The sequence below is a fragment of the Microtus pennsylvanicus genome, chromosome 21 (genome assembly GCF_037038515.1).
Source record: "Microtus pennsylvanicus isolate mMicPen1 chromosome 21, mMicPen1.hap1, whole genome shotgun sequence".
Lineage (NCBI taxonomy): Eukaryota > Metazoa > Chordata > Mammalia > Rodentia > Cricetidae > Microtus > Microtus pennsylvanicus.
Genome location: NC_134599.1, coordinates 17,545,015 through 17,572,183, shown reverse-complemented (window position 1 = coordinate 17,572,183; position 27,169 = coordinate 17,545,015). Strand labels below are relative to the sequence as shown.

The 27,169-nt window shown below is 49.2% G+C and overlaps 1 protein-coding gene and 1 long non-coding RNA gene across 4 annotated transcripts; one reads left to right on the top strand and one right to left on the bottom strand.

The window, feature by feature from the left end:
- Positions 1-128: 128 nt before the first annotated feature.
- Positions 129-15,366, bottom strand: LOC142839159 (uncharacterized). Of its 3 annotated transcripts, none has more exons than XR_012908703.1 (4): positions 14,465-15,366; positions 13,938-14,060; positions 12,944-13,614; positions 129-896 (listed from the first exon to the last, which is right to left on the bottom strand). It is a non-coding gene; the product is annotated as an uncharacterized LOC142839159 (long non-coding RNA). The 3 variants fall into 3 exon arrangements; XR_012908704.1 differs by having other exon boundaries at positions 12,944-13,125; XR_012908705.1 differs by lacking the exon at positions 129-896 and adding an exon at positions 8,540-10,365.
- On the top strand, positions 12,428-27,169 carry Adgrf3 (adhesion G protein-coupled receptor F3). Its single transcript, XM_075955081.1, has 14 exons — positions 12,428-12,766; positions 14,025-14,085; positions 14,511-14,651; positions 15,078-15,254; positions 15,843-16,061; positions 18,673-18,882; positions 20,503-20,646; positions 20,832-21,028; positions 21,515-21,694; positions 22,669-24,048; positions 25,292-25,333; positions 25,421-25,483; positions 25,909-25,964; positions 27,145-27,169. Exons 1-14 carry the CDS (start codon positions 12,677-12,679, stop codon positions 27,167-27,169), a joined length of 2,985 nt encoding a protein of 994 aa, XP_075811196.1. The 5' UTR covers positions 12,428-12,676.

Here is a 27,169-nt window from a genome sequence, read left to right as displayed (position 1 = left end):
CATTCAATTAGGGAAATGTGCGAAAAAACCTTTTCTATTTTACCCCAGTTTTTCTCCCAGATTCAGCACACACCACACTTCTTCACATGGGTCTGAAGATTTTTTTTTTTTGTAGTTGCATCCCGAGATTCCCTGGTGATTTCCTAGCTCTCAAGGCTCTCCTGGAGCTGTCGGCCTCCTCTGAGTAACTTTTGCATTTATTCCCCATAGGAAAGACAGCTCATGCCAAGCCTAACAGGTTTGAGAATGACTTTGAAGGCCGCTTCTTTCTTTGCTGGCCATAGGGGTGAAAGGCTAGTGACCTGCCACTTTCAAGCCCAAACTGGCTTTAACATTTACAGAATTTCTCTTCAGCTGGTAGCGCCAGATGAAAGGCAGTTCTACCATGATTAGATCACGGAGACATGCAAGAGTGGACGGTCAGAGTCAAGGACCTGAGTGACCACAGTAAGTGTGGCTCACACGGCCTTGAGTCTGTGGCCTCAGGAAAGACATTGGGTGGCAGAGAAAAGCAGGCGCAGGGAAGCTGTTCCCATATTATACACTTGAAACTACAGCACAAAAATATCTAGCCTGAACAGGTACAGCAAACTGACCCCAGGATCTGGCCTTGGGTCATACAGGCCTCATTTTCAGCCTGCTCACACCCTTTCCTGTACTCACAGCAGTGCCCACGTTACAGAATACCTTCATGGCTGGCATCCTTGTGTCCCACCATGTTACAGAATACCTTCATGGCTGGCATCCTTGTGTCCCACCATGTTACAGAATACCTTCATGGCTGGCATCCTTGTGTCCCACCATGTTACAGAATACCTTCATGGCTGGCATCCTTGTGTCCCATCACGTTACAGAATACCTTCATGGCTGGCATCCTTGTGTCCCACACAGTAGCTCTTAGGATGGACAACACAGGAATTATTGCCTGTGTTTTTACCAGTGACTCAAAGCTAAGCCTGAGCCCTTGGAGTACCCATTCCAAACTCTGGTTCAAAGACAGTGGGGCTGCCCTGATAGCATCACATCCACAGATGAGAAGCAGGTTGAGTGACTGACTCCAAGGCCCCTCCCAGGTCTTTGACACCCAGTGTTCTGGGGCCAAGATCAGAACAATTGGGCCAGTAGTTAAGGCAGAGGGAGGACAGCGCATACTGCCTGGGGCATGGTGCCGGAGGACCTTTGCAGGTGGTGAATGTGCTAGTGACAATGGAAATTACTCTAAGGACGCTTGCTTTGTGTTAGGCACTAAATTCTTTATGTGACCCTCATTTGATTCTCTCAATGCCTGTAGAAGGCAAGGCACTAATTAGTTGTATAAAGGAAAGTACTGCGTTTGTCAGGTAAAGATTTCAGAGAAGTGGTCATGGGTAGACCTGGGAGTCCAACCCATGCTATCCAGCAGAATAGTAGCTCGTATTCAAGGGGCTACTGGAGTCTTATTTGCACCCGCAATGACTTTCCATAAGCAAGGTTGATCTCCGTGTTACAGTTTTTCTTTTACAGTGAGGAGGAGACTGAGGCTAAGGCTGTTCATGCTAAGCAAACACTCGGCCACTGAGCTTATTCCCAGCTCTGTCATCATTTTAAACTGAGATCACCTTGTCGGGAGGGAGGGCCATGGCGTCTGTTAACATAGGCTTGAGTTGAGCGGCACATGACGTAAAACATTTACATGAGACCTATCTGCCTTGAACAAGCCTAGCTTGGAAGAGAAACTGCAAGTCTATCATTACATACACCAACCTGATAAATAAACTCACTGAGAGTCAACCCCTCAAACGTGCAAGCGTCCGTCCTTCTCAGCCGTCAGTCCTCCCCAGCGGAGCCTGGGTCGAGAAGAAGCTCTGTATGGTGGGGCTACCCTGCCGACCCCCGAAGTTGACTGCCAGGTGCTACTGTCTGCTACGTTGCCCTTCCAGTCTCTAGTCCTCATTCAGCTCCTTACTGTGTGTTCCCACAGGGACTTAACTACCCAGGCCCAAAAACTGGTGAGCCTGATGAGGGCAGACACGGTGAGTCTGGGCACATGTAATGTACCCCCCAAAATTCCATCATCGGGAGAGTTTCAGAATGTGTCTCTTCTCAAGCTTCCCTGCATCTTGTCTCTCCCCTCCCATCGTTCTTCTTCCTCCTCATTTGGAAGCAGAAGCCAGAGAAGTGGAGCATGTGTGGGCCAGAGGCAATGTCAGAGGCTGTGAGTGCCGCAGCCACCTTTGGGCCGTGGTGTGTGGAGTGTATGTGCCCACATGCCGTCAAACACGTCTCTAGCTCTCCTGCAGGAGGGTGGAGTCTAGAGGCGGCAAACTCTCCCGGTCATGTTCTTGGAACTGCCATGTTGCTCTGACCAGCTACCAGCTGGGACTTTTCTTTCTTTCTTCCTTCCTTTCTTTTCTTTTCTGTTTTGGTCTTTCAAGACAGGGTTTCTCTATGTAGCTCTGACTGTCATGGAACGCTCTATAGACCAGGCTGCCCTCAAACTCAGAGATCCACCTGCCTCTGCATCCTTAGTGCTGGGACTAAAGGCATGACCCACTATGCTCAGCCCTAGCTGGAATTTTCACAGGTGCCTTAACTTTAATTTATCTGAGTTAGGAATGTTTCTTCTTAATGGAAGATGGTCTGTCTGCTGTGAAGCCAGTTGAAAACCGCAGAGTTTTAGAAGATTTAGAGCAACCTTCCCTTCCCAGGGCCAGGACCTATTTTCCTGTCTCCCACCTACTTCCTTGCCATGCTCAAGACTGAGAGCAAAACTCAGGGAGCTCCCGCTACGAGGGCAGTGGAAAACAGACCTACATCCTAGTGTGCGGACAAAAAGTCTGAGCTCTCTGCTGCATGGCGGAGCTGCCCCTTTGAGAGTTTCCAACTGGACCCTGTTGGTTTTCTATTCATTTCAGACAATAGACTTTGAGAACAACTGGAAGATAATCCCTGTCTTCATAGGAGGCAATGACCTCATTGACTATGTTATAAATCTGTACCACCGAGTGTCTGTTCCACGTGTCTGTCCAGAGCATGGGAAATCTGATACTAAGGAATGGCAGACTACCATAAAACATGGTGGGGAAGGTTCTCAGAAATAAAAATATTCTCTGTCTGGGCAGTGGTGGCTCACACCTGTAGTCCCAGCACTCAGGAGGCAGAAATAGAGGGACTCTCTTTGAGTTCGAGGCCAGCCAGGTCTATAAAGAGTTCTAGGACAGTGAAGGCTATTACACAGAGAAACCCTGTCTTGAAAAAAAAAAAGGAAGAAAGAAAGAAAGCAAAAGAAAAACAACGAAAAGTATTCTCTGAAAACCCTTGACCCAATAGACAAGAGACAGCACCCATCCTTATAAACACAGTCAAGGCCACCAGGAAAAGATGCGCTCATAACTCACTAATCAGAGTGAGTATCTAATAGGGACCCCCAAACACGCTCGTGCCCAGGGATCACCAACCACACTCCACCCGAAGGATCACCAATACCTCTCCGTGCTCAGGGGTCATGAACTGGAGAACTGGTAGACTCCTGGGTTGTTCTTTCTCCCAGTTAGTGTCATTGCCTCCTTAGCCCAAGGGGCTCAGTGGCTCTTTCCGGATGAAAGGCGGGAGCACCACCAAGATTCTGCTGGAAACCCTGCTGCTAGCGGCCCATAGGACTGTGGACCAGGGTGTGGTGGCCTCTCAAAGGTATGGAGGAAGCAGACAAGCTGGGCATCAGATTCACACCGTGGTGACACGGGGGAAGAGATGGGAGGTCCTAGCTCCTAAGACTCACATAGGCTAGAACCCAGCCTGCTGTGACTTCCTTTCCTTACCAGAGTCTCTGGCCCAGCTTCTAGAATGCTCAAGTCCACCTTCCTCTTGGCTTTTGTTTTTCCCACTGCAGCCCTTTTTTAAAAATAGAATCCTTTCTGCTCTTATTAACGGGGATCTTTCTCCCTCCTCCTTCCCCTGCTTTCCTCCAGAATGGACTAGCAAAACCTTTTAAAAAATGGGAATTGTGACATCCCCTAGGTGTGGGTAGGAGTACCTAGCTCTTTTGGGGGGGGCACCACGCCCTTCTTGGGAGCTAGTGAATTTTCTTCCAGATGCCTTCTGGACATCCTGAGGACATTTGAGCGGGCTCATCAGGTGACCTACAGTCAAAGTTCCAAAGTTGCCACCCTGATGAAACAAGTCAGCACCAGGTATATGACTGTGTGTGTTTGCAGAGGGCATCCTGAAAGTAGGGGATACTTTGTGAGATGTGTTAGCGTGGCAAGGGTGATGGGTCCGCACGTTGGAAGGTCTTGGGTGTGTTTACTCTCGTGTTATTCTGCGGCCTCTTTTCACGGTGGTCATTCATGTCCTGGCCTCTGACTCATTCTCAGCCTGGAGAAGAAAGGCCGAGTGTACTTAGTTGGCTGGCAGACCCTTGGCATCATCGTCATCATGAATGGGGTAGAATGCATCCACACCTTTGGTTCTGATAGGCCCTAGTCCTGATGCTCTCCCAGCCCATTGGGATACATTAGCAAAGCATTTTTCCACAACCCCCACCCCCACCGAGGTTCTCCAGTGCCCGCCCATACTGCCCTACATAAAGAGGCATTTCAGTCAAATGCTTTCAATCACTTGAAGCCCCAATTGCCACCTCAGTCCTTGATCTCTCAGGTCCCACCCCAGTGCTTTAATTGTAGCTTCCCACTCAGGTTACTACCGCTCACCCCACATCCCCATGACCCCGTGACAGCCCTTGGATTAGAACCTTTCTATCCTCCAAAGCCCACCATTCTTTTCTCTCTCATCTTAAATTTCCCAGATTTCCAAGATGTCCGTGGCTTTCTCATGGGTGACCACAATGACATGTTTAACCAGAAGGCAGAGCTCACCAACCAGGTCCGAAGAGGACAGGACTTGGGAAGCTGTAGAACTCACGGGTGTGCAGAGGGCAGTAGAGGGGTGGGGTCTGGGATGGAGGGAGGACGAGGGGGTAAACAGCCTGGAGCCTCAAAGCGCTGCGGTATGGAAGGCTCTGGATTTACCCTCAAAAACTCAGCTTTAGTCTACTGACCTGCTACGTCACCTTTGGTAAAATGCTACCATTTTGAACACTGGTTCTTTTCAAGTGAAGTCCAAAGGACTGTAATAGATGTCCCCCTAAGGTCCCCTAAGGTCTTCAAGTCTGTGCTCTTGAGCCTCCTTCTGGGAGGAGCTCCCCTATCTTCTTCTGCCCCAGGGTCCCAAGTTCACTTTCCCCCAGGAGGACTTCCTGACTGCCATTCTGCCATCCCTCGTGGAAACTGACACTGTGGTCTTCATTTTCACCCTGGATGGTGAGCGGGAAGATGGGACCAGTGGCGCTGAAAGCAGCAGCGGTTTAGAGGGGCTGCCACTTCGAGTCTCAGGGTGCCTTGTCAGAGGAAGGGTGTCTTAGTTAGGGTTGCTGTTGTGATAAACACCAATACCAGCCTGGATAGGGAAGGTTTTTTGTTTGTTTTTTTAGCCTTACAGTTTATAAGTCTATCACTGAGGGAAGTCAGGGCAGGATCCTAGAGACAAGACCCAGCGCAGAATCCGTGGAGGAATGCTACTTACTGTCTGCTCCTCATGACTTGCCCAGCCTGCTTTCTGATTGCCCTCAAGGCCACCAGCCCAGGGACAGCACCATCCATAGTGAGCTGGGCCCACCAATAATCAATCAAGAAAATGTGCCACAGGCTTGCCCGCAGGCCATTCTGGTGGGGGCATTTTCTCCGTAGAAGTTCCCTTTTCTCCTAATGATTTCCGGCTTGGGTCAAGTTGACATAAAACAGAGGGGCAGAGGGAGTGTCCTGGCAGGACCCCAGGGTGGCAGGAAAAACAGCGTCATAGATCATCCTTTTAACTCGGATGCCTCCTGTCCCATCCAGATAACCTCGCAGAGGTCCAGGCATTGGTGGAGCAGGTGAGAGAGAAGACCACAAACACCCAGGCCCTGGTGCACGGCACCGTGGGGCAGTCCTTGCCTGTGAGTGTCCAGCAATTGGGAGAAGATCTGGGTGTGATACAGCCCAGGCCTTCTGGAACACAGCACCCCCGTTTATCTCTTTCTCCTCAGGCCCCTCTAAAGAGGCTCTTCCCCTCCATCAGCAGCATTACATGGCCACTTCTTTTCTTTGAATATGAAGGAAGCTACGTCCAGGTAGGCGGAGATGAGAAGGCAATGCCTGCTGGAGAGGAGCCCTCACCCTTCAAAAAACCCCAAAGCTAGATGGGAAAAAGCCTAAATATCTGTTTATCTTCTTTCCTCCCCAAGCTGGGAAAATTCTCAAATTATCAGGTCTCTAAACAGAGTTGCCAAGGCAACAGGGTTCATTTCTTTCTAGAAGCACACCGAAAGGGTGAGACAGGCCACCAATCACCACACGCTCATTTGTTCTCTGGGACGGGTTAATTGTTGATACTGAAGTCGTTATCACCACCCTAAAGCGTCTAAGGCTCTTTCTTTTGCACAGCACCCTACGCTGAACACAATGCAGCTCTGACTACAATGGCGCCCTGTGCAATAGTGAAATTATAATCAGGAGACACACTGAGAGGCATCATAGACATCGTAAGAAGTTTGTGTGCATTTTGCAGTTTGAGAGGGCACCAGGAAATCTGGGTGCCAATTCAGCTCTACTGAGTGTCCCAAGAGAGAAAACAAGTTCATATCTCTGGGCCTTTTCTCACAGTTGACCACCCACCTTTCATGGGGCTAACCAGGGCCCAGAAGGGATGCTGTGGGGGAGGTGTACTCTTTCATCTTTATTCAACCCACTTCCTTCTGGAAGCTTTCAGGCAGAGCCAGGACATGGCCTCACTGAACCCAGAACTCTTTTAAAAAAAAATTATTTATTTATTATGTACAGTGATCTGCCTGCATTTGTGCCTGCAGGCCAGAAGAGGGCACCAGATCTCATTACCGATGGTTATGAGCCAGCATGTGGTTATGGAGAATTGAACTCAGAACCGCTGGAAGAGCAGCCAGTGCTCTTAACTGCTGAGCCATCTCTCCAGAGAGAACCCAAAGGTCTTACATAACCATCTCTCCCTAGTGGAGAACCCACGCCCCTCTGTCCTTCACTCTAAATGGTGTTCCTGGTCCTATCCCTACTTATTGGCACAGTCCCCACATTCAATGTTCTCTTCTGACATTGCCTGCTTTTGAAGAAGTCTTCTCTGATTAACTTGACATTGTCTGTTCTTCTCCACACTTACACAATCCTGATGCTAAATACAAATATAGCCTTCTATACCCTATGAATGTTTCATATATATTAGCTCAGTTCTCATAGCAATCTCCTAAGGCACGTGTGCTCAGTTTCACCACCTCTCTAGCCCCTTCTTTCTGCTTTCTTCCTCCCTCCCTCCCTTTTTCCCTCCGTCCTTCCTTCCTTCTTTCTTTGTTTTGTTTTTTTTTTGTTTTTCTGTTTTTCAAGACAGGGTTTGTGTGTGTGTAGCCCTAGCTGTCCAGGAACTGGCTTTGTAACCTAGGTTGGCCTTGAATTCACAGAGATCTGCCTGTCTCTGCTTCCTGAGTGCTGGGATTAAAGGTGTGTACCATTATACACGGCTATTTCTGCTTTGAATTTTATTTAAATTTTGTCTGTATTCAAATCTATTAGTTTTTTTTCCCTTGTGGTTTTCAATCTTTCACTTGATGCTGCCTTCATCCTTCCATATGGAATTGTCTGAAAAACGTGGGTTTCCATTGGCACCGTGTCCTCGTGTGCTTTCTGCTGCTATGATGGGAACTGAGCGAAACAACATGGAAGGGTTAAGACCCTTCATCCTACACTTTACGGTCTATCGTTTCGGGCAGTCAGGCAGGAGCTCCAACAGGAAGCAAGAGCGGAGGTGGGACCGAGAAGGAAACAGCTTCCTGGCTTACTCTTCATGCTCCATTTTCTTTCTTATAGAATATTCTATTACATTTTAGTGTGTGTGTGTGTGTGTGTGTGTGTGTGAAGGAGCTGGCTCTCTTCTACCTTGTAGATCCAGGGGATTGAACTCAGATGGTCAGCAGGCACCTCTACCCACTGGGCAATCTCACCAGCTCTCGGCCTGCTTTCTCATACAACTCACAACCACTTGCTCAGGGGTGGCATCACCCACCAGAGTGGGCTGGGCCCTCCTGCATCAGTCATCAACCAAGACAATGCCATATAGACATGCCCATGGGCCAGTTTGATGGAGGCAATTCCTCACTGGAAGTCTCCCTTCCTAGGTGACTCCTGTGTGTGTCAAGTTGACAAAAACCAGCACAGACTTGATTATCTTTGGTTGTAGAAATATTTTTGATACTGTAATGGTCTTCACTTTTTTGGTTTTTTGTTTTTTGTTTGTTTTTTGAGGCAGGGTTTCTCTGTAGCTTTGGTGCCTGTCCTGGAACTAGCTTTTGTAGACCAGGCTAACCTCGAATTCACAGAGATCCGCCTGCTCTGCCTCTCGAGTGCTGGAATTAAAAGTGTATGCCACCACTGCCTGGTGGTCTTCACTTTTTAAAAAACAATATTTTATTTTATGTACATTGGTGTATGTCTGTGTAAGGGTGTCAGATCTTGGAATTACAGACAGTTTTGAGCTGCCATGTGGGTGCTGGGACTTGAACCTGGGACCTATGGAAGAGCGGTTAGTGCCCTTAACCACTGAGCCATTTCTCTAGCCCTGGTCTTTGTTTTTAATTTGAAACATTTTGCCTTCCTCCCCAGTCCTTTGCCACACTTACTTCATCCCCTTTGTTTCTCTTGCTCACCCAAAAGATAAGTGAATCTATCTTATATTTCACACTACACCAGGCAGAGTGGCACATACCTGTAATCCTAGCATTTGGGAGAGGGGGGAAGCAGAAGCAGAATCAGGAAGAGTTCAAGACTATCCCTAGCTACATAATGAGTTTGAGGTCACCCTGAGTTACATGAACTCCTGTCTCAAAAAAACAAAACCAAAACAAAACAAAAATCCAAAAAAACCAAAGCTCACACCAATCCCTTCATAATACACGTGCTACTGGCAAGGGCACCTGCTGCTGTCAGAACGATGTAATTATCCATGCTGGGAATGACAGTTAATCTGATACCATTACCTAAGTTCAGATTTCCCGAGATGTCCCTGGGGAGGCTGTTATTCTCCAGACCTGGAATCCAATCAAGGATAATCTCCTGACTTTAGCCAGTAGGTCTCTCAGCTTTCGCTTAACGGTCTTTTGGTTTGGTTTGGTTTTTTTTTCCCTTCTCTCTTGACATTGATATTTTTGAAGTCTAGGCAAATCTTTCCCCAGAGTCACCTCACATTTCCAGCACATACAAACAACTTGCTGTATTGTTTCTTCGTCATATTCAGGCTTATGTTTTCGGTTTTGTTTCCTTTTGGAGGAGACTGGCATGTCACATCGGGAGTCGCCTGGCATCTGTTTGTCTCTTCCTTGGCGGGGCTATGGTGGCTTCTTCAGTGGTGACGACTGCTATGTTTCTTTGCATGCTATCACCCAGCTGTCCGTACCCACTGTGTTCGCATCTGCTGCTGATTTCTGCCTGACTCAATTGTTCCCGTGGTGACTCTCAAATGGCGATTTTCTATTTCTAGCCTTCTTCCTCTTATCTATATTCATTAATTGGCTTTCTTCTCCGAGGAACTTCCTATGCGCTCCCCACCCCATCTGTATTTGTCTAATGTCATTATGGACTCATGAATTTTCTGTTGTTTTTAAATGTTTAGATTTTTTTTTATTTTAAAGACAGGGTTTTTATGTAGCCAAAGCTGGACTAGAACTCATTATATACCCCAGACTGGCCTTGAACCCATAACCCTCCTACCTCAGCCTCCTGAACACTGGGATTATAGACATTTACCACCATGCTTTGATGGAGGAAGGTCATTGGCTAATAAAGAAACTGCCTCGGCCCATTTGATAGGCCAGCCTTTAGGTGGGTGGAGTAAACAGAACAGAATGCTGGGAGGAAGAGGAAGTGAGCTCAGAGGCCATGCTCCCCTCTCCCGGGCAGACACAATGAAGCAAGCCGCCAGGTCAGACATGCTGAATCTTTCCCGGTAAGACTGGTGCTACACAGATTACTAAAAATGGGTTGGGCAAAATATGAGAATTAGCCCGTAAGAGGCTAGAGCTAGTGGGCCAAACAGTGTTTAAATGAATACAGCTTGTGTGTTGTTATTTCGGGGCATAAGTTAGCTGGCAGCCAGGAGCCGGGCTGTGGGAAGAGGCCCGCAGCTCCTTCAACACACCACCACACCCTAATAGATTAGGAATCTGAATGTCTTGTATCCTACAGTCTCTGTCAGTTTATCCTGGGGTAATTCCAGTATTTGGGAAGATGAAGTAGGAGGCTCAATCACAAGTTCAGGGTCAGCCTGGGTGAGCTCCTGTCTCAAAACCAAACATAACAGAAAGCAAACAAAGGAATCAGCCACAGCAACAAAACAAAAAGCCACAGGACAATCAAGTCCAGTTGAAAATGTGTGATCCGGCAGTCTGACTTTTCCTCTAGGAAAAATCAAGCCTGACAATGTGTTAGGAATAATCTTTTTTTTTTCTTTTTAAGGCATTTGAAGTCAGTGCCCCATAGCCAGCTATAGCTACCACCACTTCCCTGTCTCTAGGAAGCCCTTGAAAGAATTGCTCCCTGTGACATAACACGCAAACGCTCGCGCGCGCGCGCGCGCGCGCACACACACACACACACACTGTATTGGTATCTACCTAGTTTCCTGGCACACAGCTCCTACAATGCTAGGAATCTCCATTGTGTGCACGTCCTTTCATATGCTATTGAGGTGATGGAGATGGATACAGCTCCGGGGTAGCCTCAGTGTGACGGGCAGGTTACCAGGGAACCAGTCCTATGGTTAGAGTCTTGGAAATTTCAACTCGGTTCCCCGCCCAACTTGGAGAGCAGAGAAGAGTTGGAGGGTCAGTGAATAATAGTTTATCCTGCCTGGCCAGGAGGTGGTGGCACACCCCTTTTGCCCTAGCACTCAGGAGGCAGAGGCAGGAAGACCTCTGTGTTCAAGGAAATGTGGTGCACATAGTGAGTTCCAGGACAACCAGGGCTACACAGAGAAACCATCTCTCAAGCAAACAAACAAACTAACAAACAAACAAAAATAGTCAATCATGTATATATGATGAAGCTTCCATGTACCTTTCAAAGCTGGGAAGTCCTGAGTGCTTCTGGATTGGTGTCCATGTGGAGGTAGAGGGAGTTTGACTTGCCCATTGAAACAAGCCAATTTTTCTTTATCTTTTTTATTTATTGTTATTATTATCATTATTGTGGGGTTTTTTTTTTGGTTTTGGTTTTATTGAAACAGGGTTTCTCTGTGTAGCCTTGGCTGTCCTGGAACTAGCTCTGTAGACCAGGCTGGCCTCAAACTCACAGAGATCCTTCTGACTATGTCTTCTGGGTGCTGGGATTAAAGGCGTGCGCCACAACTGCTCAGCTAAACAAGCCCATTTTCCACATGCTTTTTGCTATGTATGCCTTCCATCTGGCTGGTCTGTAGCCTTTCTTAATAAACCAGTAATCCAGAAGGCTGGGCTCAACCTCATGGTAATCCTCTATCAGTCTTGGACTTCCCAGACCCCAGACAGTAAGCTGAATAGATATCTCTTTGTTACAAAACTACCCAGCCTGAAGTATTCTGACATACCAGCGATGTGGGATGTCCTTCTGTATGTGTGTTGCTTTTATTGGTTGATGAATAAAGATATTTCGGCCAGTGACTTAGCAGAGTAAAGCCAGGCAGGAAATCTAAACAGAGATATAGAGAGAGTAGGTGGAGTCTGGGAGATGCCATGTAGCTGCCCAAGGAGACAGACACGGGCACCTTACCGGGAGGCCACAGCCCTGTGATACATAGATTAATAGAAATGGGTTAATTTAAGATGTAAGAGTTAGTTAATAAGAAGCCTGAGCTAATAGGCCAAACAGTGTTGTAATTAATATAGTTTCTGTGTGATTATTCAGGTCTGGGTGGCCAGGAAACAAATGAATAGTCTCCACTTACACACCAGCAAAGGGGACTGAGGCAGGGTCTTTGATGGGACAGAAGGTGTTGGTTTTCTCCTTCTACCATGTGAGTTCCAGGGATCAGTTCAGATTGTCGAGCTTGGCAGCAAGCACCTTTACCCTCTGAGTCATCTCGAGACAGGATTTCTCTGTGTAGCCCTAGCTGTCCTGGAACTCGCTGTGTAGACCACACCATCCTCGAACTCACAGGATCTGCCTGCCTTTGCTTCCCAAATGCTGGGATTAAGGGCGTGTGCCACCACTGCCTGTCATGGCTCCCTTTTATATTATTTTTTAATCTTGGCTTTTGAATCAAAGATCTAGCTTCCTGGAGGAATTCCAAACTGATTCAAGTATCCTAGCCCCCTGGAGCATGCCTGAACCTGGCTCCGTGGTGACTCATTGTTTCTTGTGACTTGGGGTCTGTGTCCCTTCCTCCTTGAGTCCTTGGGGAATCCAGGTACACTCCTCTCACAGAGCCACGTGGGGTCCAGGTAGCCCCAGTGACCATATTTGACTGAATCACAGGCCGTGGCAATCACTCTGTAGATTCAGCCTGGATGTCACCCTTCCTTCCCTTCCTTCTGTGCCAGCCCTGCCAGCTCCCGGCAAGAAATTTGCATCATGGGACAGCAGGAGGCTTTTAGGGACAACTCCTTCAAGCCATGGCCTCTCGAGCTCTCTCCCAGCTGTTCCTGGCCATGACTCTTCCTCTGCTGGAGCTGGAGTCAGCATCTGTCCCCACAGCCCAGTCAGTAAGTAGTGGGGTAAGGACCCTGGGGAGATCTGCAGAGACCACAACTGAAGCCTCCGACTGTGAGGGACCACAGGGTGTGGGATGAGAGGACAGGTGGAGGGAAGGAACGAGCTTGCAAGACCCCCAAGAAGCCAGTCTTCCTGTCCAGGGTGAGGGGATACTGCCATGTCTTTACCTGAGTCCCTGCGAAGTCCTGTGGCTCCTGCTGCACTTTGGATAAAGGCTCTCCGGCTGTGCCGGCAATTTAAAGTGGAAGGAGAGGAAGATCTTTGCAGGCCGCAGGTTGGAAGCCTATTGGCATAGAGGAGGGAGAAAGTCTGGGAGGAAGTGGTAGAGCCTCAACTTGTGCCGTGTAATCTGTTTTCTCAAAGGAAGGTAGCAATATCACGATCTACTTATCTACATCTCCTATCTCCAAATCTATTGCAACCCCCAGATCTTAATTCCATCTGTAGCTTTCTCTGAGTTTTATCTATACCCTGTCCTTATCTACATCTGTTTATTTTATAGCCATATCTATGGATCCACCAAGTTTTATTTGCTTTCATTTTATGTGTAGATCTGTTTTGCTGCCCAGGCTAGTCTTGAACTAGGAGCTTAAGGGATGCTCCTGCCTCGTTATCTTAAGTGCTGGGTTTGCAGGCTTGAGCCACCCCACCTAGTTTCCTTCTGGTTTTATTATTTTTATTTTGGGGGTGGTGGCTACTGGTTTTTTTGAGATGAAGGTTCACTCTGTAGCCTTGGCTGGCCTGGAACACACTACATAGCCTAGGCTGACCTTGAAGTTGCTGCAAGTCTTCCCGCTTCAGCCTTCTAGGTGCTAGGATTGCACGCCTGTGTTGCCATCTAGTTTTAGAGACACAGGCACATGAGATTTTGAGAGGAAAGAGTGGGTTAAATTGCAGGCCCCTTGCCTCCCTGTCGGAGCTCTGGACCCAGCCACTTCAGTTAGCCTAGAGGCCCAGGGAGAGGTAGATTCAGGAAGGAGCTAAGCAAATCATGTTGACTCCCAGGGTGTGCCTCGTTCCTGGTTTCGAATGGGACTGCTGGCCCTATGAGGGTCCCTGGTAGTGTCTTTGTCCTCCCTCTTCTGAGTGGCTTTTCTCCATCCTGGTATTTACATTTGTCCTCAACCCAAAAAAAGATCTTCTAAGAGGACCAAGTCATACCAGAGAAGCCTGGCTGTCCCTGAGGTGCCCTGGGAGGAACTTGGGAGCAGCCTCTCCTCAGATCTCTTTCCTCTTGTCTCTTTCCAGGAACTCAGACCATCTGGAGAGAAGTCTGGGCAGCAACTGGACCAAAACAATGGAGTAGGGGGTGAGCGGGGAGGGGGGCTGGTGGAGATGAGCAGGGATGAGGAAAGGAAGGAACAGGAGGGGGTGCAACAAGGTGGGCATAGTGAGAACAGGCTCTGGGAGGGCCAGATAGTCCTATACCAGCTACTAAGGAGGGCTGAGCAAGGACAGGCTCTGGGAGGACCAGATAGTCCTATACCAGCTACTAAGGAGGGAGGTCTGGGGAAGCATGTGCCCCTTTGCAACGATGGCATGGAGCCGTGGACCAGAATGCGTCTCTGCTAGGACAGGGGCTGGAGTTGACCAGCATCCCGTGTGTGCCTAGGCTGGCTCCAGGAGATGACATCTGCTTGTGTCCCCAGAAATGGCCAGCTGAGTTTGCAAAGGCAAAGGGGCCTCACCTGGGGCCTCACTGCCTCTTCTCCGCTGTGCCCTTTGCTTCTATAGAATCCGTACTGCTCTCCAGTTATGTGCAGCTGGAATTTTCAAACAGACCTTGGCCACAGGAACTCCCTGAGAACTTGTCTCTTCTTACTGCTTCAGCATCCCTTCCCCCAAGAACGCTTACTGCCCTCAGCCTAACAACAGGTAGCAGTTGCATTGCCAAGGGGCTCTGTGGGAAGGATACACAGCCTCCCAACTCTCTAGCTAGCCAGCTTGCCCAAGATGCAGCGATCTCCCTAGCTCCCTCTCCCCGAGGGCTGCAGCAGGATCCATTCTCCCTGGCCCAGCCCCTTCCTTATCTCCCTCCCTTCTTGTTCACGCCTCAGTGTTCTAACTTGAGCAGAGGGTACAAGAGGCAGACAGAGCGTGGGGAACTTTGCCGGTGTCCCCATCCAGCGTGTTCTGCTGCTCTGAGTCCTGGGTGCAAAGGAAGTCCTCTTGGGTGGCTGGGTGGGTGGAACTGACCTCCTGGGACCTCAAGATTAGTGTCAGCCACCTGAGACCTCTCAGGAATCAGTTGCTGGTCCCACAGCCTCACTTTCTCAGCCTGCTTGCGTCTCTCTGTCACAGAATGTTATGTCAAACACAACAGGACAAAGTTCTGCACTTGCCGCTCTGGCTACCAGTGGAACGCTATGCTATGCTCCCTCTATCCTACCTGCCTTGGCCACAGACCAGAAATCAGTTCCTGTATGTGTCTCAGCTTCCACGGTGCTGCCTTTGGCTACTGCCAGTTGCTGCCACCTGGTAAGGAGGGTGGGAACTTGGAGACTAGTATTCATCCCCAAGTGAAAAGAAACACTTCCTGGGTTGTTGGGGATGTTTGTTTTTGCTTTTTCTGGCAGCTGGTCCAAGCCCAGTTTCTCCTCTGGCTGGTAAAAGAAAGAAAGGAAAGGAGGGAGGGAGGGAGGGAGGGAGGGAGGGAGGGAGGGAGGGAGGGAGGGAGGGAGGGAGGGAGGAAAAAAAGAAAGGACAGTTGTCACAGAAAGACACTAAACCTGAGCTTGGGACTTGAAAACTGAGACTAAAGAATGTGGTTCTGAAGGTCCATGGGCAAAGATGGGGGGCTGAGGGGAACCTTGCCTGAAGGAGCTTCAGCAGCCCCAAGTCCCTGGAAAATGGAAGTCCTGGGTCGCTTCAGCTCTCGGGGCGGCGGGGGGTGGGATGGTGGTGTCTACAAGGCCGAGGTGTAGTAGGCATCTTCAGACACTCTTGCAAGGCAAAGGATGAAGTTCTGCAAAGTTATGTAGGGAATGGTGTGGAGAGGCGGGCTTCAGGAGGAGAGGAAGAGGAATTGCTAGCTTTCTCAAGCCCCTGTCTCTTACTTTCTTGCAGTTCCTGCAACCCTGACCCTGGACTCTCAGCTGCAAATGCCGAGGGACACCCTGAACCTCATTCTCCTCAAGACAGAGGAGGCTACCAACCTGAGATGGTACTTGCGGAACCCAGAGGACCCCAAACTCATCTTCCTACGGCCAGGGGCAAAAGTGACCCAGATGTCCAGTCAGGGCCAGGCGGGCCTCAGCGTCAGCCACTTATCCCGTCCCTGGACAGGTAGCCTTCAACTATCTATCTCTTCTCTCTCCTTTTCTCCCACAGGTTTTTGAGATAGAGTCTCACTCTGTAGCCCAGGCTGGCCTCAAACTCACAGCAATCCTCTTGCCTCAGCCTCCTGAGCGCTGATGGTACAAGCATGCGCCACCCACTTCTTTTTCTGCTTCTCGTGTTCTTTCCCTCTCGCGCCTCCTTCCCCTTTTTCCTCTTCTCCCCACTCACCTCTTCTGAACCATTTGTTGGGGAAGCAAATGCAGAGACTCATCATAGTGTGGAAAATTCGGTACAGCAGCCAGCTATTTGCACTGTAGTCTGGGGTCCCTAAGACCCTTTCTTAGCGTCACAAAAACCCAATGTTGTCTTGATGCCCAAAAATGTAAAAACACAAACAAAAGGAGGGAATGTATGTGAGTTCAAGGTCAGGCTGGTTTACAAGAGCTAGTTCCAGGACAGGCTCCAAAGCTATAGAGAAACCCTGCCTCAAAAACAAAACAAAAGAACTTATGTTACTAAACATCTGTAGATCTCTGAAGTGTTTGAAGATGATCTATCTAAACTGTACCTCTTTTGACCTTGAAAACATACCTAATATGACTATAAGTTTAATTGTAATAGGTGACTAATTTGCATTTCCTTATTATCCTAAATTGTTGGTAATAACTCTAAAGAACTAGAAATTGCATTACCTTGTTAAAGAAGCTGTACAGGTACAATACCTTGAACAAGATTAGAAATGTATGTACAGTATGTTTTAACAAAATTAATCTCAAATTTGTATCAATATACAAATAAGTCCAATCCAATGTAAAATATTTAAAGCTAGTAGTAGATTCAATAATCTACCTTTTTATCTTATCATATCTATATCCTCTCTTTCTACAGAGTAGATTCAATAATCTCCCTTTTATCCTATCATATCTATATCCTATTTATTCTCTCTGCCGGCAAGCCCCACCTATTCCTCTCTCCTGCCTAGCTATTGACTGTTCAGCTCTTTATTAGAGCAATCAGGTGTTTTATTTAGACAGGCAAAGTAACACAGCTTCGTAGAGTTAAAAAAAAATGCAGCAAAAAAAAATGCAGCATAAAAGAACGCAACACATCTTTCATCATTAAACAAATGTTCCACAGCATAAACAAATGTAACATATCCCAAACTAATATTGCACAACAGGAGCAAATGTGGAGCAGCAGGCTTTCTTCTCTAAGTTAAAAGGACTGTGTGTAGGCTACAGATGTAGCTCTGGTTGGTAAAGTACTTGCCTAGCAGGCCTGAGGCCATGGGTTCAATTCCCAACACCTCATAAATCAGGCATGGTGGTGCACACCTATAATCTCAGTGCCCAGGAGGTAGAGGCAGGAAGATAAGATGTTCAAGATTATCCTTTAATTTATAGTGGCTTTGAGGCTGTGTGAAACCTCATATCAACCAAAAGAGGAAAGGGGGAAAAAAGAACCCAGAAAACATAACATCAAATGACAAAGAGACCCAGCCTCAAAACAGTTGAAAGATGGGAGCTGGAGAGATGGCTCAGAGGTTAAGAGCATTGCCTGTTCTTCCAGAGGTCCCGAGTTCAATTCCCAGCGACCACATGGTGGCTCACAACCATCTGTAATGGGGTCTGGTGCCCCCTTCTGGCCTGCAGGCATACACACAGACAGAATATTGTATAATAAATAAATAAACAAATAAATAAATAAATATTTTTTAAAAAAAACAGTTGGAAGATAAGTGCCCACACCTGACCTGAGATTGTCCTCTGACCTTTACACATGCCGTGGCACATGCCCACCCACACTGTAAACATGCTTGTGCATGTGTGTGCATGCACACAAACACACATGCAAACACAAGTGCAAAAACAGTAATCTTAGAGTTGCTACTTTTCAGAAAACAAATATTCCTGCTAAAAATTCATAGTATGGGGGCATGTTAAAAACTGAGCCCTCAGCCAGGCAGTGGTGGTTTTAATCCCAGCACTCGGGAGACAGCGGCAGGTGGGTCTCTGTGAGTTCAAGACCAGCCTGGTCTACAAGATCTAGTTCCAGGACAGGCTCCAAAGCCACAGAGAAACCCTGTCTCAAAAAATCAAAAAACCTGAGACCTGTCGGTTCCAGCTGAGAAAAGGCTGGCACACAGTTCCTCATATTGTGGTGACCCCCAACCATAAAATTATTTTCATTGCTACTTCGTAACTGTAATATTGCTCCTGTTACAAATCGTAATATAAATTTCTGTGTTTTTTGATTGTCTTAGGTAACACCTGTGAAGGGGCCATTCAACTCCCAAAGGGGTCACAACCTTCAGGTTGAGAAGCTCTGGTCTAGATACTAAATGACAGCATAGCCCTGGAAGGAGCACTGGGGGAGGGACTCCCCTTAGAGCTCATCAGCCCTAAAATGGACAGGCCAAGAGCCCCTTCCACAGATCTCTTTCTCCCCGGGGAGGGAATGTTCTCCATCCTGGGACCTTCTGGCTGGGAGTTAGCTCTTGGTGCTGAGCAGAGGTGGGGTAGTTTGAGGGCCTGGACTGTGACTTAGCAAGCAGTGGAGAGCTGGCTTCCAGGCAGACCTGGGCGAGCCACCACACGGAGCGGGTCTGTCTCTGCAGGTACGTACGTGAGCATCTTTGAGGCCCAGGGATTCATGTGGGAACTGGATCAGGTGGTGCAGGTACCCTTGGAGGAGAAGGAAGTGGTTCTGCTTCCAGACAAGCTGTCCATCTCCTGTGCCGCCTCCGCTGGCTTCCAGCTGAGCTGCTGCTTCCCACGCACAAACTTGGCCTACACTGCTACCTGGAGTCCCGGGGAGGGCAGCGAAGGTAGGAGATGAGCAAAGATGACCTGACTGGTCTCTTCGGGCAGCAAAGGCTAGTTGGGGATGGGAGTCGGGTGTCCATGCTCAACAGTATTTTCACCCCGTCAGATAGAACTTCTTCTCTCACACACTTCTACTTGCAGTAAACTCCATGAGGTTAGTTTAACAATATCCTATTTTTAAAAAGGAGGAAACTGGGGGCTGGAGAGTTGGCTTGTTGGTTAAGGGCATTTGACTGCTCTTTCAGAGGTCTTGAGTTCAATTCCCAGCACCCACATGGTGACTCACAATCTCCTGTGATGGGATCTGATTCCTCTTCTGGTGTGCATGAAGACAGAGCACTCATGTACATAAAATACATGAATGAATAAATCTTTAAAAAGTGTACGCTGTGCCCCATCCCTGCCAGGTGTAGGGGCAGGCTGGCCCCTGCATTCCTGGGGTGGGGCCTGAGGGTGAGGCGAGAAGCATAAGCCCTTTCTGTACCTCTCTGCTGAGGTGCAGCACTCATCCTGGGCCCTCCATTTTACAAGTCCCTCCCTTAGCCCTGTCTCACGCCTTGGCCTCCTGCCCCTATCGAAGCCATCAGGCAGGAACCTTCCTATACTACAGAAGGGCCAGGGATTCCTACACTTGACCACCACCCCCCGCCCCCGCCCAAGGAACTTGGCCTTGGGAGAGAGGGGAGATGTTGCTTAGCTGATCCCACCCTGACCTAGAGGAAGCTTCTATTTATTTATAAGCTTTTGTTTACACCCTGGAGTGACCCCTTCCTCCAGGGGTCTTGGGAGGGGAAACCCAGGGCCTCTGTGACCCCTCCTTCTTCCCCAAACCCCCCATTAGTATTTAACTGCCAAATGAGATTCCTGCAGGCTCCCCCTTTTCTATGGGGGGGTCATGGTGTTGTCCCCTTTCCTCTGCTTACATCTCCCCTCCCACACCACTCTATCGCATATCACTAGTTCCCTATTTTTTTGCAAAACAAAGTGATGGAAACTCCAAAAAAGGGGGAGCCCTGGGGCTATAGAGATGGCTTAGTATTAAAAGCACTTGCCGCTCTTCCCAAGGACCCAAGATGAGTTGGTGGCACTCATGCCAGGCGGCTCAGCACAAGTGACCCCAACTGCAGCGCGTCCGTGGGCTCTTGCATCCACACAAAGATACATATATGTGCACGTAATTCAAACTAAGGTGAATTTTTTTCTTGTTGTTTGTTTAGTTTTTGTTTCTCAAGACAGGGTTTTTCTGTGTAACAGTCCTGACTATCCTAGAACTCGCTTTGCAGACCAGGCTGGCCTTGAACTCCCTGAGATGAGCCTACCTCTTCCTCCAAAGTGCTGGGATTAAAGGTGTGTGTCACCACTGCCCAGCTAAAATGAATCTTTTTAGCCTGAACAAATATTTTAAAATCTATTGAAACTGAGTGCCAGGGCTAGAGACCCAATAGGGCTCACAGTCAGCAAAACCCGCATTCTGTCCCCAGCATCTGGATGCTGACATACCATTCAGCTCTCCCTCACTGCTTCACCTTCAAAGACCATCCGGAAGTGGCATTTTAGGACCTGCTTAGCTCTCATCTGCCTCAGCCAGGGATGGTCCACTTTCCTCTTCTGTCCTCCCTCAGTGTCCTTGCAGAATATGTCGGATTCCCAGTGCCTGGTGCTGACCGCTCAGCACTGCCCAGCAGCCGATACCACATACATGTGTACCCTCCACAGTCAGAACCTGGCTCCTTTAACGGCTCCGGTCTCCGTCACCATCATCCGGGGTATGTGGGTCTTGGGTCCCAGTCAACTGACCTCTAAGAGGCTTGTCCTTGGAACTTGGGGTCTCTTCTTTGTTGTTCCTCTGCCTCGGGCCTCCTAGTCAGGTATCAAGGCCTGCCTAGGTTATGGTCAGAGCAAAGGCTCTGGCTATATCTTGGCTTCTGAGGCCTCACTCTTCCTTATTCAGATGGAGACACGACCTGCCCCACGGACTTCTCGGTGGTCGACTGGAATGTCACCAAGGCTGGCTTTGTGGCACAGGCTCCATGTCCTGTGAATAAGAGGGGCATGGTAAAGAGGCTCTGTGGGTCTGATGGCATCTGGGGACCCGTCCAGAGCAGTTGCACAGAGGCAAAGATCCTAAACTTGTGTCTTAAAGCCAAGGTAAAACTGCTACCTCCATGACTCTCCCAATAAACTACACCTGCCCGCCTGCCGGCCTGCCTATCCGCCTCTGCCTGCCCGCCTGCCCAGCCGCCTTACTGCCTACTTGCCTGCCTGCATTCACTCTCTCCCTCAATGCCTCTCCTTCTCCTTCCCTTAGAATTCAGATTCAGGAACCTTTCCTGATGCCAGCTTACCTGTTATTAAATATCAGCCTCTCTCATCTGGACCCCTAGCTGTCCAAGGGAGGAAGAGTGGGTCCTCCAGGGGTGGGAGTGGGGTGGGCTAGTTGGGTGTTTGTTTCAAACCACAGTCCCATCAAGTGGCATCTGTCCTCTTAATAAGTCCATTCCATCCATCTGCCCGTGTACTCCCCTCCCCTCTCTGCTTCCTGCTCCTCCGAGGGATCTGGAGGACCTCTCAGAGGGACAAGGGGGAAGATGTGACCCCTCCATGGTAAGGATTTCCCACTGTCTTTTCTGTCAGCTGCTGCTGGAAGGCCAGGGAAAGCCCCATGAAGAGATTCCATGTATCCTGAGTGAGCTGCGAGAGCAGGTGGACGTGGCTAGCACCCCCACTGACTTACAAAAATTGCTGCACACTGTAATCTTACTGGCCGATGTGGTAGCAAAGACAAGAGCAGAGCTTACAGAGAGTTCCCTGAAGGTAAGCTCCCGGAGCCACACTGGGAGCCAGCTGGGAAGGGTGGAGGGGAGGCTCTTCCCTTATGGACTTCTGCCTTTCTGGCATCATGTGGTCAGCTCAACAGGGACCATTGTAGAATCCAGGTGTTGGCCCCTGCTTCCTCTGTTCTTAAAGACCAGTCTCCAAAGCCATGGAGAGTAAAGAAAGCCTGGTGCTGGAAGGGGTGGGAGGCTTGACTTTCAGAGACATGTATGGGTACACAGCATGGGAACAACACATAAGCACACACACACACACACACACACATGCATCATACAACCCAATAGCCACAGAGACACTCAGGCACTGCCAGGCAACCAGGGGATGGCGGCGCACACCTTTAATCCCAGCACTCAGGAGGCAGAGGCAGGTGGATCTCTGAGTTTAAGGCTAGCCTGGTCTGCTGAGTGAGTTTCAGAACAGCCAAGGCTACACAGAAAAAACCCTGTTTCAAAAAAACAAGAAAAAAAGGATAACAAGAGGCAATGATACCACACAGCCTTCCTGTCAGCCATTAAACTGCAGTGACGGCCACACAGACCTCATGTGGCTCTCAACTTCAAAATGGTTGCTCCCTGCCCCTGGCCGTCATTCCTAGCTTTGCAGAACTGGACCAGTTATGGAGATGATGAAGGACCGTTGTAGGACTTGGGCGGTCGGTCCCAAGGGATGCAAGTGGCAGAAGAGGCATTAGGCAGAGATCTAGGTGTGCTATGGAGACAGGGCCTTATTCCTCTGATCTAGCCGGTCGCTTCCACAGACCTGCCCTCCTATAACCTTTTTCTCTCCAGCCCTGGGTCTTGCCATGGAGGGAAGGGGTGGGGTCTGCAGGTCCTAGGGGTGGGGTCTGCAGGTCCTAGGGGCGGGGTCTGCAGGTCCTAGGGGTGGGGTCTGCAGGTCCTAGGGCCCCTGTAGACTCTGCAAATCGCATATACCTGCTACTGTTGTCACTACAGGATCTCTTGACAATCACAGACAAGATTCTAGACGTGAACATCAGCTCTCTGTGGACTCTGGCCCAGGCCCAGGCACCCTCAATGGGCTCAGATTTCCTGAAGGCTGTGGAGACCCTGGTCCACAGCTTGAGCCCACAGCAGCTTCCTTTCTCCTTCAGCTCATCTAATGTGCTTCTGCAGAACCAGCTCCTCAGACACACCTCTCCTCCTGGCTACCAAATGTCCTTCTCTACCCGGCCCCTCCTGCAGGCACAGATCCCATGGTATTCACTGGCCCCGCTGGTCCACAATGGATCTAATGTCAGTATTACTAGCCTAGTACTGCAAAAGCTGGACCACCGTCTGCCCTCAAGCTATACACAAGGGCTGTGGAACGCCTCCTATACCACTCCTGGACTGATCCTGGTGGTCTCCATCACAGCAGATAGCCAGGCCTTCACACAGGTAGAGCTTATCATGGACTTCGAAGACATGAATGGAGCCCCGCACTGTGTCTTCTGGGACCACAGTCTCTACCAGGGTCAGGGGGGTTGGTCAGATAAAGGGTGCCAGGTACAGGCAGCCAACACCAGCAACACCACTCAGTGTGTTTGCCAGCATCTCACCGCCTTTTCCATCCTCATGTCCCGACACACCGTCCCAACAGATCCCATCCTGGACCTGCTGAGCCAGGTGGGGGTTGGGGCTTCTATCCTGGCACTGCTGGTGTGCCTGGTTATCTACAGGCTGGTGTGGGGAGCTGTTGTCAGGAACAAAATCGCCTTCTTCCGCCATGCTGCCCTGTATAACATGGTCATCTGCTTGCTGGCCGCAGACACGTGTTTCCTGGGAAGTCCGTTCCTTCCTTCAGGGTACCACAGCCTGTTCTGCCTGGTCACTGCTTTCCTGTGTCACTTTTTCTACCTGGCCACTTTTTTCTGGATGCTGGCCCAGGCCTTGGTGCTGGCCCACCAACTGCTGTTTGTTTTCCATCAGCTGTCCAAGTACTTGGTTCTCTCCCTGATGGTGATCCTGGGCTACCTGTGCCCACTGGGGTTTGCAGGCATCACCCTGGGCCTCTACTTGCCTCAAAGGAAATACCTGTGGGAGGGGAAATGCTTGCTGAATGAAGATGGAACGCTGCATGCCTTCAGTGAGCCGGTGCTGGTCATCGTTGGTGTAAACGGATTGGTCCTCGTCATAGCCGTGCTGAAGCTCCTAAGGCCTTCGCTGTCTGAGGGACCCCCGGTGGAGAAGCGCCAAGCTCTGGTGGGGGTGCTTAAAGCCCTGCTTATCCTCACACCCATCTTCGGCCTCACCTGGGTACTGGGCGTGGCTGTAGTATTTGCTCAAGACTCCATGGTCTCTCACTATATCTTCACCGTTCTCAACAGCCTCCAGGTGAGTAGCAAGTGTGAGGTGGCTAAATGGTGGTCTAAGTCACTGCCAATCACCAGGCTCAAGAGTTTTAGAAGGGAGCCGGGCGGTGGTGGCGCACGCCTTTAATCCCAGCACTTGGGAGGCAGAGAGGCAGGCAGATCTCTGGGAGTTCGAGACCAGCCTGGTCTACAAGAGCTAGTTCCAGGACAGGCTCCAAAACCACAGCGAAACCCAGTCTCGAAAAAGCAAAAAAAAAAAAAAAAAAAAAAGAATTTTAGGAGGGGATTGAATGTAGATCCCAGTTCCTTTACTGCCTCACTGGATAACTTTGGGCAAATTATACAACCTCTCTGAGCTCTGGTTTTCTTTTTTCTTTCTTTTTTTAATTATTTTTATTGAGCTGTATATTTTTCTTCATTCCCTTCCCTTCCTCTCCCCTCCCCTTCTACCCTCTCCCATGGTCCCCATGCTCCCAATTTACTCAGGAGATCTCGTCTTTTTCTACTTCCCATGTCTCTCTTAGGGTCCTCATTGTTGTCTAGGTTCTCGGGATTGTGAATTGCAAACTGCTTTTCTTTGATTTATGTCTAAAAGCCACTTATGAGTGAGTACATGTGATATTTGTCTTTTTGGGTCTGTGTTACCTCACTCAATATGATGTTTTCTAGCTCCATCTACTTGCCCACAAATTTCAAGATGTCTTTTTTTTTTTCTGCTGTGTAGTACTCCATTATGTAAATGTACCACATTTTTCTTATCCATTCTTTGGTTGAGGGGCATTTAGATTGTTTCCAGGTTCTGGCTATGACAAACAAAGCTGCTATGAACATAGTTGAGTACATGTCCTTGTGGCATGATAGAACCTCTGGTTTTCTTACAATCGTGCCAAAGTCTAGACATCATCAGTGCCTAATCTTAACCCAGTCCTAAGAATGGCACTGTGAGGGCCTGTGAGATGGCTCAGCAGGTGAAGATGCCTTCTGCCAAGCCTGACATCAGAGTTTGATCCCTGGACCCTAGATGGTGGAAGGAAAGACCCGACTCCCTCACACTGTCCTCTCACCTCCACGTGTACGCTGTAGCGTGTACACAGGCTCATGCATGCACACGTGCACACCCAACCCAAATGATGCTGATGGGTGCCGACACTGAGGAGGCAACTTAGGGACTAGAAAAAGGGTCTGAGAACAGAAGCTGAGGAGGGGGGGGGCGAGAAGTGAGCCTTCCCCCACACTAACCTGCTTCCCAACTCCCCTCTCCTCAGGGTGTCTTCATCTTAGTGTTTGGCTGCCTTACAGACAAGAAGGTGAGTGCCCAGTTAGCCCCCCACACTCCTGACCTAGAGGCCAAAATGTCCTCGGCACAGGCAGGTATCTGTCTACCTTCCCTTCAGGTACTACAGGCCTTGCGCAAACGCTTCCAAGGTACCCGGTCCTCCAACTCTGCCATCTCCCTGGTGAGTTGCCCCAAGCCTCAGCTGTCTGTGACCAGCCATCCTCCAGCCCTCCCCAGGAGAAATGGACCCAGCTCGGAGAGGAGAGTTAGGGGCTCTTTTGCTGCAAGCAGCTTTCAGACTCAGTTTATCCAACTGCAGGGATGGGGAGGTGGGCAGACCAGCATGCACAGTCAGAATGGGGTTTGGGGGTTGTGGGTGACCACACCTGGACAGTGGTGATACTCCACTTCATAGACTCCCCCATTTAATACTCTGTTCCATGTCAACATTTGGAGGGAAAAAAAGTTGGACCCCATGGGACCTATGTAGCTGATCCCAAAGTTCCCGGAAGGGCTGGCGAAACTATCCGAATGGATATAGCCTCTTCACAGTTGGGTGGGTTGTGATAAAGATCACCCCAGCTGGGCCTTTCTGCTTCTCACTAGGCTACAAATGAAACCTACACCTCGGAACCCAGCAAAGAAAGAAGTGAACATGCCAGGTGAGGGGAAGAAGCAGAGTGAGTAATGGAGGGAAAGAGGCTGTAGCGAGAGTCTCCAGACCAAGTCTCCGGGACACTCCCCCGATGCAGGGGGCGGGGTCAGATCCAGAACAAGCATATCCTAAGCATATCCTGATGCCTCAGATCTTAGGTTTACACTTTGAGAAAGTGTCTCGCTAAGTTACCAAGGCTGGCCTTGAACTCACCCTAACCAACAGGACTTGAACTTGTGACCTCCCTACTTCCACCATCCAGGTGATTGGCCAACAGGCATGTGACATCATACCTAACTCCGCCCAACTTCCTGGCAAGCAGCTCCCCACCCAGCAAAGCCTTACCCCAGCGGGTGTGGCCATCCCTGAGTGCGCAGCGGTGCTAAGGCAAAGCAAATTAACTAGGATCTAGCTCATCCCAGAGATTCCCTTCCATGATACCAACTTTTAAATTATCTGGAAAAACGCTTGCCTCAGTTAGATGTGGTGTGTATCACTGTAAGAGGGAGGAGCAGGAGTTCAAGTCCAGTCTAGACTACATAGCGAGAGTCTGTCAAGCAAGAACAGAGAAACTATATCCAGACCCGTTCATATATAACGTGTGTGTGTCCGTCTGTCGGTGCGTGTCCATGTGTTACACCAACCAACCAATACGGCCTTGAATGACTTGCCCTAGTGGGCCTTCTATCTGGAGAGGAGAGGAGAGTTGTTTACACAGAAAAGCCAGAGTGTCCTGTCCCCCAGCTCCGAGCTTCAGGGCGACCTTTGTTCCAGGATGAACCACGCGTGAGCTCACGTTCCTGGCAAGGGAGGTGAGGGCGTGTGCTGGAACCCACCAGATGAGTCCCATGCCATATTCTGAGCACTCTCCACTCCTTGCTCAGGAAAGACAGGTTTCTTTTTCATCAGTCATAGGCAGCTCCTCACGCGGCTCAGCAGTCCAGCGCCCCTGGTGTCCAAGCAAAGTACATGAAAAGAATTAGAGAAAGCTACCTAGTGACCTGATGTAAAAGTCTGCTTTTGCTGAAAAAACAAAAGAAAAAAATACAAACAGATGTCAACATTCCAGAGAACTACAAGAAAAGCAGTTTTAATCAGCAATGAACTCAACAGTGTGTGTGACAGACACAAGGAAAATGTTTTTAATGTCACTACTGAGTGATTCCTTTGTTCTTTCTTTTTGATAGTTATGAAGAAAATATGACTGATTGA

What these genes read in the sequence shown, in the direction of transcription:
- Adgrf3 (XM_075955081.1), top strand. Translation starts at nt 12,677, where the DNA reads ATGGCCTCTCGAGCTCTCTCCCAGCTGTTCCTGGCCATGACTCTTCCT. An exon ending in CCAAAACAATGGAGTAGGGG is followed by an intron (nt 14,086 to 14,510) that starts GTGAGCGGGGAG and finishes TTGCTTCTATAG; the next exon opens with AATCCGTACTGCTCTCCAGT. An exon ending in TGCCCTCAGCCTAACAACAG is followed by an intron (nt 14,652 to 15,077) that starts GTAGCAGTTGCA and finishes TCTCTGTCACAG; the next exon opens with AATGTTATGTCAAACACAAC.